The 17116-nt window shown below is 37.4% G+C and overlaps 1 protein-coding gene across 2 annotated transcripts in view; it reads left to right on the top strand.

The window, feature by feature from the left end:
- Window positions 1–70: 70 nt before the first annotated feature.
- si:dkey-71h2.2 (low density lipoprotein receptor adapter protein 1) overlaps window positions 71–17116 on the top strand; it is a 57469-nt gene continuing 40423 nt past the window's right edge. For both annotated transcript variants that reach the window (XM_078942420.1, XM_004083826.5), the window contains exons 1-3: window positions 71–348; window positions 14901–15043; window positions 16704–16816. In XM_078942420.1, the coding sequence (XP_078798546.1) occupies window positions 264–348; window positions 14901–15043; window positions 16704–16816 (341 nt within the window). In that variant the 5' untranslated portion in view covers window positions 71–263. The remainder of the gene's footprint in view (window positions 349–14900; window positions 15044–16703; window positions 16817–17116) is intronic.

The following is a 17116-nucleotide window of genomic DNA, read 5'->3' as shown; positions in this document are numbered from 1 at the left end:
GATTGAACTGTTCAGAAGCGGTTCGGGAACGACACGCCCTCAACTTTGGAATCTGCGCAGCGGGCTCGCCAGGCGCTTGCTCGCCCTCACTGCGCACGCAGCGCCGGGGACAGAGGAGACCGGGAGCCGCTGCGGGACCTTAGATCAGCGCTGTCTGTGACCCTTTTAGTCACTGAAGGATCCGCCTCTGCAGATTTTCGCTCCGTGCGCCGTGGAGGCTGAGGGGAGTCCACCTGCTGGCGGACGCGCGGTCACGCCTCGTGATGGACGCCCTCAAATCTGCTGGAAGAGCCATCATCAAGAGCCCTGGCGTCCCACGGCACACGTGGGGGACTTCCAAGCACGAAAGTAAGTGGGAACAGTGGCAACAATACCAAATGCAATCTATAGGGTGCCTTTGCCACATATAGAGAAAATGAGCCTATCCATCCCAAAGCTTTTACATCTCCTGTATTTCTGAACTATTGTCATTTGTAACTATTTTTATTATTTTACACTTTTTAAGTGGGCCTGTTACATTTTCTGTGATCATATGTCTGCAGAAGAAGACAGATAATAGCATTCTAAAAGTAATAACAGATGATAAAATATTGATCCTCCTGACTACAGGTAGTTTAATCATGAACTGATCTTGGAAGTAACTGACAGTGAAAAACACGGACAACTTGACCTCTTCCCATAAATGCATCTGAAATGTTTTTTGATGACTCGTCACTTTTAGTTAACATGCAGTTCAACTCTTTTTGTATCATTTTCTATTAGGATGCTGCTTTTGTTTGTTTTGAATGAGCAGGTTTAGCTTTGAAACCAATAAATACAGCATCAATTCCATTCGGTTTGGTGAAGATTCAGAGTTCCATGCTTTTGCAGTGTCCTTGAATGCAGCACCAACAGTTTGATGCATGCCTGAGTGCAAAATATGTCGTCTTGCCAACAACTCTAATTTAACTTGTCCAAAATGTTTTTTTCAAGCAGCGAGTCCCTGATTAGTCAAAATTGGACCTGCTTTAAGGGACTATATCCTGCAAAATCAACTTTTTGAACTTTTACGTGTATTATAATGTTATTTCCCACAAAAAAACAACACCATAGCGGTATTTTGATCTGCTCCTTCATTTCTGAGTATTTCTCTATAAACCTGCGCTCCGAAGACCAGCCCATCCCAACTCACGAAAACAAGCGGGTTGTCATCAGCTAATGTAGAACAGTGAGAACAGCCCCTTCCAGGAAGAGTCTGCGCTGCCAGAACAGCCCCTAGGCTAACACAAACACCCGCTTTCTCCAGGGAGCTAGCAGTGATTATCAAATTCTTTCTTTTTATATACACATTATGACCATTCATCTTTGCTAAAGTTGGAATGCTGTTTGTTTCCGTGGGCCAGACGCAGACATGCTGCCGAGGCCGACTCTTGGTTGATGTCATGAAATGGGCCACAGCCACACGGAGCAAAAGCCGGTGGTTCAGAGATCGAGTCGTTTTACTTCCAGGTTGGAAAAGTACTCAGGAAAATGACAAATATTTAGTAAAAAAGTCATTTTTTTGTTTGCCAAAGGTAATATATCACATTATCTAATATATAATATATTATAATATATTAACTTGGTTGTAAAATCAAGCTTTTCCCACCTAAGGCATCTAGCAAGTCAGACCTATCCTGTCTTTTTAAAAGTTCAAAACAGTGACCCACGCATTCAATACCCACGAGGCTGGATTACTGTAATTCCCTATACGTGGGGGTTAGCACCTTGGCCGTTGCTCAACTCCAGCTAGTGCACAATGCAGCTGCTCGTCTCTTAACATGGCTTGGCAGCAGTTTACCTCTACTGCAGCCTCATGTGCCCTCCCGTCCTTTTAGATCAGCTGATCAGCTGCTCCTAAAAGTACCAAAAACAAAAGAAAGCGTGCTTTTGCTTCAGCAGCCCAAAACTCTGGAAGGATCTTCCGATTCATGTCAGAGAGGCTACATCACTGCCTGTTTTTAAGTCCTCTCTTAAACCCCACTTTTTAAATTTGGCTTTTAATACACACTGAAGAGGTTCCCTCTCTTTCTTTTATCCTCTCACATTGTAGAATTTGAAATATATTTTTAACTGATTGTTTAAATGTTTTATTGTACAGCACTTTGGGTCCGGAACGCACATTTGCACGAATTTACATAGACTTTTCAGTGGAAGTGGGTGCTTTACCACATGTTGCCGAGGGCGGTGTAAATGTAGTATTAGGCTGTTGATATAATTAAAATAAAAAAGTAAATCTGGATTGAAATTTAGTTTTTTTTTTGCTTTAATCTGGAACAAAAAAAAATTAAGAAGCAAAATGGTACCCTTTTCCTTCAAAGACTAGCACAGCACAGGGGTATAGGCATTGGGATTTTGAGATGACAGAAGCTGGAAATAGTGGAAAACACATCATCATTAGAGTCAAACTGTAGCATTTCTTTCTTCCTATTGTTTGTGCCAGTGGAAGAGGAAGAAAAGAACCCAGCTGGATTCCAGCACCTGATGACTGAAGCAGTTGTTGTTTGAGGGGCACCAGAGAGTCAGGGCTGGAAAAAAGAAATGCCTGCGGTCACGACAGTGACTGCTGATATCCTGTAGCTGCTTAGCAGGCCGTTTGCTGTAAGCACAGCCACTTTATGCCAGCACGCAGCGATGCGTCAGAGCTGTCAGAATGCAAAGAAGGTAACAGTGCAGCTGCTTGGCACAGACGCAAATTACGTGTCCTAGAAGGAGAAGGAAAAACTGAATTAATTGTGTCCTGTCAAGCTTCTGCAAAAAAAGGAAAAAACTCATTAAATGTGGCGTTTTAAACAGACCCAGTAATACCCGTCATCATGAAATTAAGCCTGAAAATTGGTGTGAAGGTGAAATGAGACGGAAGCCTTTAAAGATGTGCTGACATGGTTGTTACATTCATCAGGACATGCCAATCAAAGCATAAAGGATGGCTTTTTTTCTTTGTAACAATTCTGTAATCCCCAGAGCTCTATACTTACATTTGAATCCTTAATGATTTACATCAATTCTGGTTTATTGATTTATTTCAAGCAATAAAAACAAACAAAAAAAACATTGAAATATCTAATCTGGTTAAGATATAAAGTCATAAATTAATTGGAAAATTAAAGAAGATCTTGACATTGTAATTACTTATTTGTAGTTATTCAAACAGTACACAGACATGACAGATTATATAATCATTATTAAATAGAATTGATCATTTTAATAAACTCTGTGTAAAATAAGACTAAACATCTGGGAAAGTATGAAATAAAGACTTTGCTTTATCAGACAGCTCAAAAGGGTAGCCTTGTCTGTTTGAGTTGTGCAGATTGAATAGTGCTGGGGGGCAAAAAAGCTCAAGTTTGTGTTGTATTTTAATAACATATCTGAAAACTAAGAAATAAAAGCAGATGAAGTTCTCTGTCTGAAGCTTTAAACTTTCGTGAGAAGAAGCCAGATTTCCATGCTGGAGTTCTGCAACACTAGAAAGATCCTTTTCTGATGCAAATTCTTAACAGGTGCTGTTTTAATTTTTGCTTGGCCTACACTTCTAACCTTATTTTTTCGTTTTTGTTGAAAACATCGTTTAGTTTCTAATTATGCAACTCGTTTATCTTAATGTGAACCTCTCCAATAAAATTATGTTTTTAACATGTTTTATGCATTTCTGAGTGTTTTATTTTTTAAATATCTGTGAATAAGGAGCAGGAAAAAAAAGCAGTTTGAAAAAGAGTTTATTTGTGATGTAGAAAATTTGCTTAGTGGGCCACAAGCTTCTCCACTCTGAGCTCTCAGCAACGGAGAGGGAAATGGGGAGCGGGGTTGCTCCACCATTGGTCCCATCCACAATTTAGAGGCTACTTTCTGATGAACTCCTGCTACTTTGCAGAAACTTTGTCCTAGAAAACGACACAGGCTTTTGGATTTGGGAGACATTAATCATAATCAAAAGACCAGTGGGAACGCTTTTAAAAAAGACGAAAGGTCATTGTAGTGACTCATTTTTGTAAAAACCTTTTAAGGACTTTTATGAACAATACGACTTTTAGCTAATGATGTAGCTTAGTGAGGCTTTTCTTTGTAATTTAACCAATCTTTCTCTGTTATATCAATAACTCCAAAACTTTATTTCTCCCTTAATATGCTCTGGTTTTGTTTTACCCAATGATCAGTCACTGGAAACAAATTTAAATTCCATTCTTGTTAAAAAGTAAATGAAATCTTAAAATAGGACACGTAGAAAATCATGGCTCTGCAGTTCCAATGCTCTTGAAGACGTCCTGCTGTCTGCTGCAGTGTCAAGGGGAACAAGGACATAGCGCATGCCGGCCGTACATGCCTTCTCTATTATGTGACATAAAAGCAATGTGGGCATTTTCTGAGTAGAAGATACAATAAACACTTGTCCTTGGCAGCAAAAACGTCCCAGATGTGCAATCACTATCTGAAATGATCTTGGTTTTGGGGGAATACAGTTTAGTCCATTTTGACTGTGTCACTGTGCTGAAATATTGTACTTTTAGGCAGATTCCAAAGTACTGTGAGGATAATGCCATGCCTGTGCATGCAGCTAAACACTGTATGATATGTAAGATCAGGCTTTCATTTGTTAGTCAGCATAGCTCTTGAGTTATGGCTCCCTTAAGGCTTAAGATCCAGATTTTTTTAGTTTTCTGGACCCCTCAATGTGCTTACACACTACATGCCACATCCGTACAGCACTTTCTTAGACCATGCATGGATGCATCCGGTCGAAGTGTCTTGCTCAAGGACACAGCGACAGCAGATGGCTGCTTTACCTGCTCTGTATAGTCATCCCAGACAAGAGAAGAGGTGACCTGGCTCAGGTTATTCGCAGTGATGAAAGAAATGTCCAAGAGTGTTTTAAAGACATGAAGCGAGCTGCTGTTTCCGTCTTTGTAGTTTATTTTCACACTACTTTAAGGTTTAGCTACGTGTGTTTGCTTGAAGCTTCATTAGTTTCCACATCTATTTCAAAACCACAATGAATTTATGCTGCACAGGTTTGCTGATTCCTGGTGTTATTTGTGCAAAACTTTCCTGGGGTTTGCTGGGGGATCCATGAGCTGCAGTCATTGCCGAACTTTGGAAGTGTTTAAGGATTTGAACATCTGTTCCAACGTTTTGACACTTAGTGTCATTTGTAGATAAATTTTTTTAGGGGGAGACTATAAAAAACCTCCTGAAGCTCCTAGACACTCACACACAGCTCTAGTGTTTAGTCTCAAAGACCCACTTTGATGAAAATTGCATTTTTTTGGGTGTTTTTAACATGTTCTTGTGGCATTTTTGTCTCAATGGAGGACGTGCCATTTTATTTTAAGTTTTTATTTAAAAATTCCAATTTTCAAAAAGGAAAAGTTCATCGTTGAGCACTTTAATTAACTATTTATGTGAAAACAGTTTTTTCATTACAAAATTTTCAAATTTGACCTGCACATTTAGTTGGATTTCCAACTTGTGATTTAAAATCAAGTATAAGAATGGTGAAATGTCCTTGTTTGTTAAACATTACACTATTTAGACTAATAATATTTGAAGCATTAAGTGTTGCTGGTTTGCCTTTTGAAGATTTTTTTACAATTATCATAGCACCTACTTGACATCTAAAGGCAGCTACTTGCATTTCTTCAGTCCAACAGTAAGACCTCAAATTTAGGAAAGTTGAGGAGGGGACATTTAGCACATTGAGCAGGATTTTGAATTTGATTAAATCAAAGAGAAGGGAGAAGGAAGGGAAAACCTTTTCTTGTCAGTTATCATGTGAAGTTTGAAAAAGTTATCCATACAAAAGTTGATAGGTGGGAGGTTCTTGTGATATTTTTATGACATACACAAATAAAAGAAATCTCAAAATTGTATTTATTTCTTTATTCAAATTGTAAATTAGGAGCAGATGAAAAAAAATGCAGTTAGAAAAAGATTGCATTTGCTCTGTATTTAATATGCTGGGTTGGCCGCAAGCTCCCTGCTCCGCTCCATTCCGATGCATCCACCTTTAGACAAATAGATCCATATGTGTCTTTGTTTTCCTTGTCTGAGCTGGAATCTGGATCAAAACTGAATGGCTGGATAGATCAAATATTGCTCGCCATTTTTTTTTTGCATCTATAACGTTAGGTTATACACATTTTTCCTCTTTGTTTAGATTAAAGGTTTGATGTTTACGCCTAAATATACTGCTGTTTACTTGTAATAAAAAAACCAGAAAACACGAAAAAAAGGGGCTATTCTTAGACTTCACCTATTTTCTTACTGCAGAAATCTTTCAAAGCTTCATCGAAAGAAAAGAGCAACACAGGACACCCATCAGTTTTTTTTTTTTTTTTTTTTGCTTATTTCTGTTCTTTCTTCATTCTAGGTCACAAGAGGTCTGTCATTCACCTGGACTGGTCCAGTTCTGGAAATTTGTTAAAACTCTCACTATTGTTACGCTTAGGATTCAGCTTAACAAGGATAAGTTGCTGAAAATCACTAAACAAAAGGCAGTGAGGTGTGAGGATTTGTTAAGGGATGGTCAAGGTGAACTAACATATTAGGAGGACATTATTTTTTTAATAATCCTAAAACCTTCATAAATGAGTTGTTCATGTTCCTCTTCTCTAATATTGAAGAATCTCTGTTGATGTAATTTTAGTGTTTTTCCTACATGTTCTTTTTCAGTCAGGATGTGTATTTTAGTGCTTGTTCCTGTCCAAAAAATCGATTGTACACGCCGGCTTTTGTGCTTTTAAATCCTGCCGTACATCATATTTGTATTGATTTTCTCTCAAAGTTTTTTTTTTTTAAATTGTGTTATGGCACATTTATGGCTTTCTTCTCACTGTATATATGAGGTATAAAAGCTCTAAGATTTGATCGTGCAGTTGAGCTGCTTTCCCTTTGCAGACCCTGGGGAGGGAGACTGCACCAGCTTGTTTCCATGGCCTGAGGAGAAGTCAATTATGCAACAGAGGGGAACTGTGAGGTGCTGTTGTTGGAGAAATGCTTGTTCACTCAACTATAGCAACACATTCACTTAATCAACTTACCTGTTATTTATGCAGAAACATCCCAACATCTGAAGCCTTTGACACCCACCAAACTAGAGTTGAGTGGACTGCTTTTCAGTCTTAATCACCTTTCGTGCATTCTGATCACATTCTGATCAGTCTGTGATTGCTTTTCTATTTTTATATTTTAATATGCAGCAACACTTTAAAAAAAATAATTACATAATAGATTTGAGAAATGTAATCGTTTAAATGGTACGTGCAAAGTTTGTGCATAGGAATAGTTTGTGCATGTCAGCTGGAACTGCTGCAGAGGCAAAGCACACCTCTGTGTCTGATACATCAACTCCACACACCATTGCTGACACATCAGGCTCCTGTCTAAGCTCAGCAGCAAGAGTGAATGAACCCTTTACTAAAAATAACCGGATGCCATCAAACTGATAGTGGGAGACCTCTAAGGTGCAGCAGTTTGGACAAAAATCCTTTTTTTATTTAGTGTTACACTACATTGATGGTAGCTAATTCCAAAAATATATTTATAATTTCTATTAAGGTAAAAAAATTAGACTGAATGCAACGTTTCTTTAGTTTTGACAAAAAATGTTTGCTTTTTTTAATGTATTTGCACACCTCAAAGTCTACATTTTGTTTTTTGAGACCCCACACATATCTCCTGAGGAGCTGACATATTTGGCAGTGTTAGACAATCATCCATCACATGACTTGAAGCACTGCGGCAAATTAGAGCATCCTTCTGGGATGCCCTAATCTATTAAATGGGCGCTGAGATACACAGTCTAAACAGAGATCAGCCGCTCTCAAAGGTCACTAGCTTTGCTGGATAATGGATGAGTACATTCAGTGAGTGCTCATTCCTTTTTGTACCCATCAGAGGACAAAATCTCTAAGAACCTTATTTACTAAAATTCTGGAAGAATTTCTTTTTTTTGGGGGGGGGGGGTTGTTTACCTCTGATGAAGCTGTAAAATGAGAGCTAGCAGACCCCTGAAGGAGAAGATCTGTATCATCACAGAGGAAACTGTGCCCTGTTTGAATTTCTAATGAAAATAATTCATGCATGGTGTTGAGTGATTATGCGCTATGAATAAATAGCTGCAAGAAAAGGATTTTTTTAAATGTAAAAGGTGACACCAGTGTTCACTCTGTCCCCAGTGGATTGTCACACTTCATCCAACAAAGGTTTAAAGCATCAGTGTTTTCATAGTTTGTTTTAAATTTAGATTTGAAGACTGAAAATCTTCAAATCTGTTTTCTAGCAAACTGAGGAAAAGAGTTTATTTTTCTCATATGCACCTTTGCTGACGTGTGATGAATTTTGATTAAAATAACTCAACATAAACCATACTGGGCAATAAAAATGTCTTATATATGATCTAAAGCCCTTTTTTTATACATTTACAAGCACCCCTCCCAAAGATATTTAATGTTGTCCACTAGGCCTGGACAATACATCGCAAATTTATTGTTATCGCAATATCAAGCTGTGCAATATGCATTTCGCAAAAGAGGCCAAAAATCGCAATAAATGGTTACTTTAAAAGTGCTAAAACAATCTTATGGCAGCTTGAAGTATTTGGCGAATAAAACAAATCCATTTATGCATTTGACCAATTGGACAGAGCCATTTTTTATGTTAGATGCTCCCCTCCCATGTAGACTAGTTTCATTTAGAGTATAATTAAAGGTATGCTGACTCTTATTTAAATTAAACTGTTGCAGTTCAAATGGAAATTATGTTTTTGGTTGTTTTGTTATTTGTTCATATATCGCAAGTGATATTGTCATCGCAATATTGATCACTAATATCGCATATCGCGCATTTTCTTCATATCGTGCAGCCCTACTGTCCACTTAAAATAAGTTATGGCTGTCAGGAAATAAGAACTCAAGTTGCTTCATCTAAGCTTCTTTAATATAAAATGTGAAAGTTCTTATGTTAACCCTTCATCCACTGTTCAGCCTTCAGCTGTAAGTGACTGGAGAGACTGTGAGCTGGTTGATGCTTCCCCATAAGCCAAAATATTATAATATTTCAAAGCTGGTGGCTCAATTGAAAGTCTGCTTATGCTGCCTAAAATAATACTAGCCACTCACTACCTGTCACTGTCTGCAGCATCAATGTAAGCACTGCTTTAATGCTCGAATGCACGGCTATTTATAGCTGCAGGAGTCATTAGTCATTCTGCACCCAAACCTGAACCTGCCAGTCTGTGCTGTTTTAATTTTTTAACTTGAAGCTCAAGCACGACAAAGCCAAAAAAATAAAATAAAATAAAATCAGTTTGATGGTAATTTTCGGGAATCTTTTATAATTAATGATTCACTGCAGCTGTGGAGGCTGTTTATTAAATGCACCATCATTGACAGATTGTGTGCACTGGAGGCAAGTTAATACTTTGGAGACTTGATAACTGATTCTACGATATGCAGGTGCTTTGAAAATTTAAAAAGCTTTGGAAGCATTAAAACAAAAGGAGCAAAAACTTTTATATAGAACAATAGAAACAAAAATGGAGTGAGTGGACATGGTGCATTCAAAGAAATTACAATATTGTAGCTTTAGATCTAAATTATTTCATATAAAGTCATTAAAACATAAAATTTCTCTAGTTTTGTAGTTTTTTTTTTTTTAAATAAAGGATCTTATCTTTGGAGGATCAATTGAGGGTTTATGCATATTTTATACTTCATTAATAGGATAAATTTTTACCTGAATCAGATTTACATAAGCTAAAAAAGCTGAACCTGGTGTTGTGTAGTCATCAGAGCACTCAGACATTTTATCTCTGCAGATTTCAACTGTGCCTTAGATTTGCCAGCCTTGTAAATTTGCACATTTTCGACATTTTTGTTTTTTTTTTACTTCAGCCAAGCTTGCAGAGTAAATCACAATAAGCACTTTACTATGTTTACTTTTAGTCGAGCCAAGGTGCTTAGTAATGCATTTTGCAGGTACCGGCTCGCTGCCAATTCTGTGTTGTCTGTGTGAAACCACGTGGTTTCTTAGCAACATCATTTGTTTGATTTAGACTCACTGAGTGCTCACTAATATTCTAAATTTTAAACCTCATAGGTTGGACCCAGAATGTGTGTAATGTAGAAATATTAATTTGGTTTTGATTGAAAGTTAAAATTGATAAACAGAAAGCATGGATCCGTTTTTTTTGCTTTATGTAAACACTAAATTGTGAACATCAAGATTTAAAATGATGCCATAGTTATACTAAAAAAATATGCATGTTTATCAGTGAAAAGTAAATGAAAATGCTCTGTTTTATTCTAAGAAACAACACATTTTCATTCTTTTCTGCACTTGCAGTTGAGCTAAAGTAAGTGAAATGCAAAGGAGAACTATGAGGCATTTTTAAGGAAGTGGCAATGAGAGGAGAAGCTTGAGAGGGAAGACTAAGCCATAGTTGTTCCCCCCCTGAAGGCAAAATCAGAAAACCTGAATCCCACACTCTCCCAGCCCACAATCCTCTCTGAATGAGCGGCCTATTTTCCCTGTCAAGGTGGCGTCCTAGATTCAAAGTTCCTTCACATGAGTAAAACAGTGAAGATATTTCATCAAGATGGATGTGGAGGAAGGGGGGTGTCGCAAAGGTTTGGAAAATTAGCCATTTTTTCTGTTCTGTTCGCATTTAACTAAGAGTTTCGTGGGAATATCAAAGCTGCTCTGACTTGTATTAAAGTCAAGAATGGGATTCCTTTTTACTTTTTGACAAACACTTGCTCCGTTTTTTTTCTTCTGGATTCCATCCCCCCACCTTTGTTTTTTACTTGATCTCTGTTTCTGTTTGTTTTATTAATTGATCATCAGTGTAGGTGTTGAGCTAAATTCACCCGGGTGTGATTTTGACTTCTCAATGTTAATTAAACAACTGAGCTCAAAGAAACGGCTGCACATAGCTGAAGGCTTCCAGATCACATGGTAACCATTACAAAAGCTTTGATACGCCACACTTTGTAGTTGTTCGTTAAGCATAATGGCTAATCCCTAGGAAATAACTCAATTCATCTTTTATTTGAAAACCCCGGAGGCCCAGTGGAACGGAATATGACTTTTCTTTGTGTTTTTATTAAAATAGATAGTTTCCAGTGGTTTGTCTCCCAACTGTGAGGCTTTGGAGTGTATTCATAATTGAATCTGGGCTCTTGCTGCAATATCCTGAGTATTAAACTGTTGCCGGGAACCAGTTTATTAGAGAAGCAGTCATCATCTGTAGTCTACCAAGTCCTCCTAATCTTGTGGATGTGTGTGATCTTATTTTCTTTTTCATAAAATCTCCTCGATGAAGACTTTTCACCAGTTCCAGGATCCTGCATGCTGACTTCCAAAAAATTTCCAATAACACAAATACATTTTTCCTTGAGGATTTTCCACCAACATGTTTAATCCAGTTAACCTCCCTGCTGCTTCTTCCTGTCACTCTTATCAGCTGCAGTCCCTTTGTAGCCTCACATGGGATTTATTAAAAATGTAAGGGCTCTTCGTTTAGGGGGATGATATATTGGAAACCCTGCAGCATCAACATAAAGCTGTTTAATAATTCATGTGTGTTGCATGGCGAGGACACAGCATGGACAGCTGAACTTAAGCTCATAGAGCTGTGTCGTTTTTAAAAGGATGGTTTGGTAAATTTTGGACTCATATTTTGGGGAGTGCAGTTTGGAATGATCCAAAATACGGAAAAGTGGGAGATGAATCATTGAAGACCCACTCCAATGAAAATCGTGTTTTTAGTGTTTGCAACATGTTCTTGTAGCATTTTTCTCATGATGGAGGACATATATCAACAAAATTGAGCAAAATGTGGCATTTTTGAGTATTTCTTTACTCAAATCATTTTGAATCAGGAGCAGGCAAAAAGATGCGCTTTAAAAGAGCTTAAATTACACAGAGTGGTTCCCTGCTTTGTGCCATCCTGAAGCATCCACTTGCAGACATATAGCTCCATGTAGGCCTATATTTAACCCGTCTGAGCTGAGACTCAAAACTGTACGGCTGTATGACTTTAATATAGCTCGCCATTTTTGCTGCACCATTAATGTTAAGTTGGAGTTGTGAGGGGCTTTAAGATAGCGGAAAAGCGTTTAAACAGATGGCTGATGGGAAGTGTGGGTGGGGTTGATCAATGTCAACAGTCCCGCTCACAACTCAGAGGTGAATTTCTAACGAACTACTGCTGCTCTGCAGAGACTCTCCTAGAAAATGACACAGGTTTTTGATTTTTGCTAAAAATTGCATAATTAAAAGACCATTGGGAAAACTTTGAAAATAGATAAAAAGATGATTGGAGCGGGACTTTAAAGTTTTATTTCAGAATAAAGGAGCATCTGTTTTTGTGATTCCTCTTCCTTTTTTACAAAGGGCCAAAAATATTCATTCTTTTGCTCATTAGTTGCACATATTATCTTATAAAATCTAGATTTATACACTTTTTAACCCTCATTTTCGAGGTAGCTATCATCCACCTTCTGGACAAAAACACCCTGTCCAGAATCCGTCCACATGAGCTCCATGAAAAGCTGTTTGGTGTGAAGGAACATCTGAGTCAGCACCCACGTATCACCCACACCATCAGAGAAGCTGCAGCGTAATGTCTCTAGCATGTATCCTAAATATGTAAAAATACTAAATGTGCTGTGTGGCTCAGCACAGTGTGATAGAAGATTATTAAATAATTCACAGTTGTTGGACGCATCATACTCGAGGATGCTGCTCGCCTTCACAGCTGCATGGGGTCTGCCAGTGACAGATGGCCCGGTCCATGTGCAGAATTTAGTGCCAACGTCACCCCATAGGTTATTAGATACTGTGAAACCCTATCTCCTGTCCTTGATGGAGCAGAGATGCTTTGTGGGGAAAAAATGGCTCTAAGTGTTCATAAAAAGGGATTGTTCTGTTGGTTATAACAGAGTTTCTGTTCTTATAGCAGCAAAACTCAGTGCTAAGTGATTTGGATTTCTCTTGGTAAAAGGATCATGTATCACTCGTATTAAAAATGTAGACTGCAGGTTTTGTGTCATTTATTCCATGCTGTTCAGCTGCAGGGTGTCCAGTTGTCCTTCTATCAAACATTTGCCAATATTCAACAGTTTTTCATTCAAAGACAGCTTGGCACTACTTTTTCCAAGAAAAAGTCTTGTCTTAAATTTCTTCTGCAAATCAGATTCAGAACTTGTAAAACATTGAATTTGATAGATCTACTATTTTTTCTATTAATTTTCTCATATATTAATCAAATAGATAATATACAGATAGCATGATGATTAGAGCTAAATCTGACCAATAAGAAGGAGCAAGATTCATAAACAAAAAAATCATGAAATTGAGAGTAGTTTTAATTTTTATGTTGAAACAGATGAAGGGGCCTTTGCAGTAGTTTTTATCCTGATCTCACTTTGTGATTATCTTTGGCATAAAAACGTGTCACGAATTTCCTGATTGAGTTTTAGGCACATTTACTTTACACATGAAAAAAGGAGATTGCTCTAAAGTAATTTCATCACTCAGAATGAGCACAGCCTAACTTTAAAGTTGGTGAAGATTCTCGTTCATCCAGTCGACATTGTCTTTAGGTTTATTTATGGACTTAATTCTTCTCTCTTAAAAATGGTTCAATACTCATCCAAGTGGCTTCATCAGTCTAACTGTAAAATTACATTATTTTGAGGGGTGTCAAATTATCAAATTAATTGCGATTAATTAATTACAGACAAATTAGCATCTCATTTTTTTTACAAATTGCATTAATCTTATATTTAATCTTTAACTCTTATTTATTTTGTAACGGATAAAGCATAAGGAGGTGTCTGTTATCATAAATTAAATGACGACACAGAGGCCTGATTGCGTTGGACGGTTGCTTTTGTGAAGTCTATTATTTTCTGAAAATAGACAGTTTTTCGGACATTATACCGTTTATACCGTGGCAACTTACAAAACAAATAAAAATTAAATTAATTATTAGTACTCTAATCTTGTTATATTTTTATGTTTGAATAGTTTTTCACAAAAAGCTGACTGATACGCCATGTGTTGCATCGTCAGAACCTGCACTGACCTTGCTCTGCAGCAGTGGAGGAAAGTGGTAAAAAAGTATTCTTTTCTTTATGAAAGGTGATCCAAAGCATCTGTTTAGAGGGAAAGTTTACCTCTTACCACTTGTTTTTGTCTAAATTATGAAGCCAAAGTTTGTTTCAAAGCAACAATATATCGAGTTTAAATTGTTCAAGTCCTCCAGTGTCACCTCCCTGTGCCTCATCTCCTTATATTCTCTCTTTTCTTTCTCTTTTGCTGCATTCCAGTCTTGAAAATGATTCAATTCACCAAACATGTAAAAAAAAAAAACTATAAAATCACTCATGTTTTTGCTAATGTCTTGCTGTTGTGATAAACTGTGGAATATTGACATTTTGATAAGAAGTTTGTGCTCAATATGTTTTGGAATGGTCAAAAAAGTGCACCTACTATTTTTTGATGTGGTAAGTAAAGTTTGTTTTAGTTTTGCCTCTTTAATGTTTGAGGTTAAAACAATTCCTTTTAATGGTGTAAAAGTAATGGTTGGGGAAAAAAAATCATAGAGACATTTTTTTTTTTGTAATTTGATCCTTTACTGTCATGAATCTAAATTAAAATACCTCAAAATGAGGCAAATTCGTAGCAATTATAAGGTTAGATTAGAAACTGATTAATTAGATTAATTAATTATAGCCCGTCATAATAATCTAAAAAAAATAAATCACATGACAGCACTAATCATTATACACTGTATAGTTGTAAAGACTAAAACAATGCTACTTCCCCTTGATACTATATCTGTTTGCTAATTATTTATCATGAATTTGATCAATCAGAATTGCCAGAGAACTGGACAGACACGAAGGAGACCTTGCTGGAGGGGATGGTGTTCAATGTGAAGTACCTGGGCATGACTCTAGTTGGCCAGCCCAAAGGAGAGGACATGGCCTCGGCTGCCATCCGGAGAATCGTTGCCACGGTGAGCCTCACCCTTCTAACATGTGTGATTATGTCAGCTAGTTAACTACAATATTGGACAATCACACAGTAGATGGAGCAGACAATAACCTGCTAAAAAACGACTCTTTAGTGTACATTTAGTTGTAAGCTGAACCCAATCATTTTAAAGTAACAAAAAAGGAAAAGGTGCTGAGTCAGTTCTAACAGCCAGTGTTCATCAATGCAGATCAAACCCTGAAGCTAATTATTCTTGCAAAAAGTGAAAATAGATTTTATGCAAAAAGCTGCATTTCTTTTTAAGTGTCTTGCCGTGCAATGTGGCTCTGGCCCAAACAGACTGCTTTCTACAACATTTATGAGCTCAGATTGGTTCAGATGAATAATTCCTTCACTATTTCATACTTGTTCTGTTTTCAAAAGACAGGGTTTAAAACGCAAACTGCATTATATTTAATCAATTTTGCAGACACTGAAAGACTTCAATTGCTTCTTTGTAATTTGCACACCCATTTTCTTTCTCATTTATTCTACCGGCTGTTTGATCTCATGTTCAAATGCATGCCCACCAATTCATCAGAACAATGAGAAAATGTATTCTGAGTAAGGCTTTCTTCAAAAATTCAACAGTGTGGTCTAATCGCATGCTTTTCATGCTTCTCCTATGCTTTTCAACTAGAGCCAGAACTGAACCTATTAGCAGGATTTGAATTGGATTCAATTGATTTTTTTTTTTTTACCAAGACAATAACAAAAACCGTTGTCTTTGTTGGTTGTCAATCAACCTTAACAGAGGTTAATAATGCATTATTTGTCCTATACTGATATGCCTCAGTTTGACATGACAAGAGCAGACAGAGGGACCGAGCATAGTAAGAACGACTGAGCTTTATCCATCTCAATCATTCAGGCTTTTGCTGGGTGGCATGACACTCATAACATGATAGAATCGTGGTTGTCTTTGTATCGGTGACCTATTATATCGCCTAAATCATATTTCCTTTCATTTTTTTTTCTTTTTTCAAACTAATAGAATTCTACTGAAATAAACTCCCTTTTTAAACAATCTCTAGAGTTTTGGTTCTCTTAGGAAGTCATGACACCATTTCTTGTTCTTGAAAAGCCCTAATTTTCCCAGAAGCAACTTTTAACGAAAGCAGCTTCCAGCAATTATTAAGGCTCTTGTCACTTCTTAGAAATTCCATGGCCTTTTTCGGGTCAGAATGAGTAAAAATACCCAATTTAAGTTTAGACATAATTCCTGCTGTTACTTAAATGTGATGCTAAGCTCCTCTCGTTTGTGATTTAACTGCACAGAGGGCAGTAGCGTAGTCAACAGGCACTCTCACAGACCCTGAGCTCAGCACTGTGGCTACATTTGATGAAACTCCAGATGGCAGAGAGCAGCAGGGGGAGTCTGTGGCTGCCAGCCTGGCCTCCAGTGCTCATTCTGGGTTCTACAATGCTGCAACCCCCCAATCTGTCTCTTTCTATAAATTCCACAGTATATTTCGAGAGCAAAGTTGGCTGCACAATTTCATTTTGCTGTATTTTTGAGAGATGTGCGAGTGTTTGTGGTGTTTTGAGTTGTGAGCCTGTTAGGGTGATAGCAGACATTTAACCATGAGAAGACTTTGGTGGTATTTCAAAAATAAATGTTATCAAATGTTTTGTGTTTGCAGGCCAGAGCCAGTACTAAGAAATTTCGGAAAGTGACACTGACTGTGTCACCGAAAGGGATAATCATTACCGACACAGAGACCACAGACCTTATAGAGGACGTCTCCATATACAGGCAAGGGTCAACTTCCTATTGCAATCTCCAATTCAGGCTGTCACTGAGAATAAATTATATACTGTAGTATTTGAAGATGCTCATTCTGTTTAGTATTTTTTTAATCTCCTCTGTCTCTTTTTTAAAGTACAATATAGTAATTCTTATGCGTGACTCTCATATGTGAATTAAACCAAGTTTCTTTTTTCCTTTTTTTGAGTTAATTTATCATTTTTGATTGTTTGAACCCACTAAGAAAATTGTTGATCAACTCTCTGTTGCTGTTCATCTGTAGGCATATCTCTTCAGGTGTCGCCACAG

This window comes from Oryzias latipes, chromosome 24 (genome assembly GCF_053564925.1).
Source record: "Oryzias latipes strain Hd-rR chromosome 24, Olatipes_Hd-rR_3.1".
Taxonomy (NCBI): Eukaryota; Metazoa; Chordata; class Actinopteri; order Beloniformes; family Adrianichthyidae; genus Oryzias; species Oryzias latipes.
The sequence above is the reverse complement of the archived record's forward strand: the minus strand, read 5'-3'. Positions and strand labels throughout refer to the sequence as shown.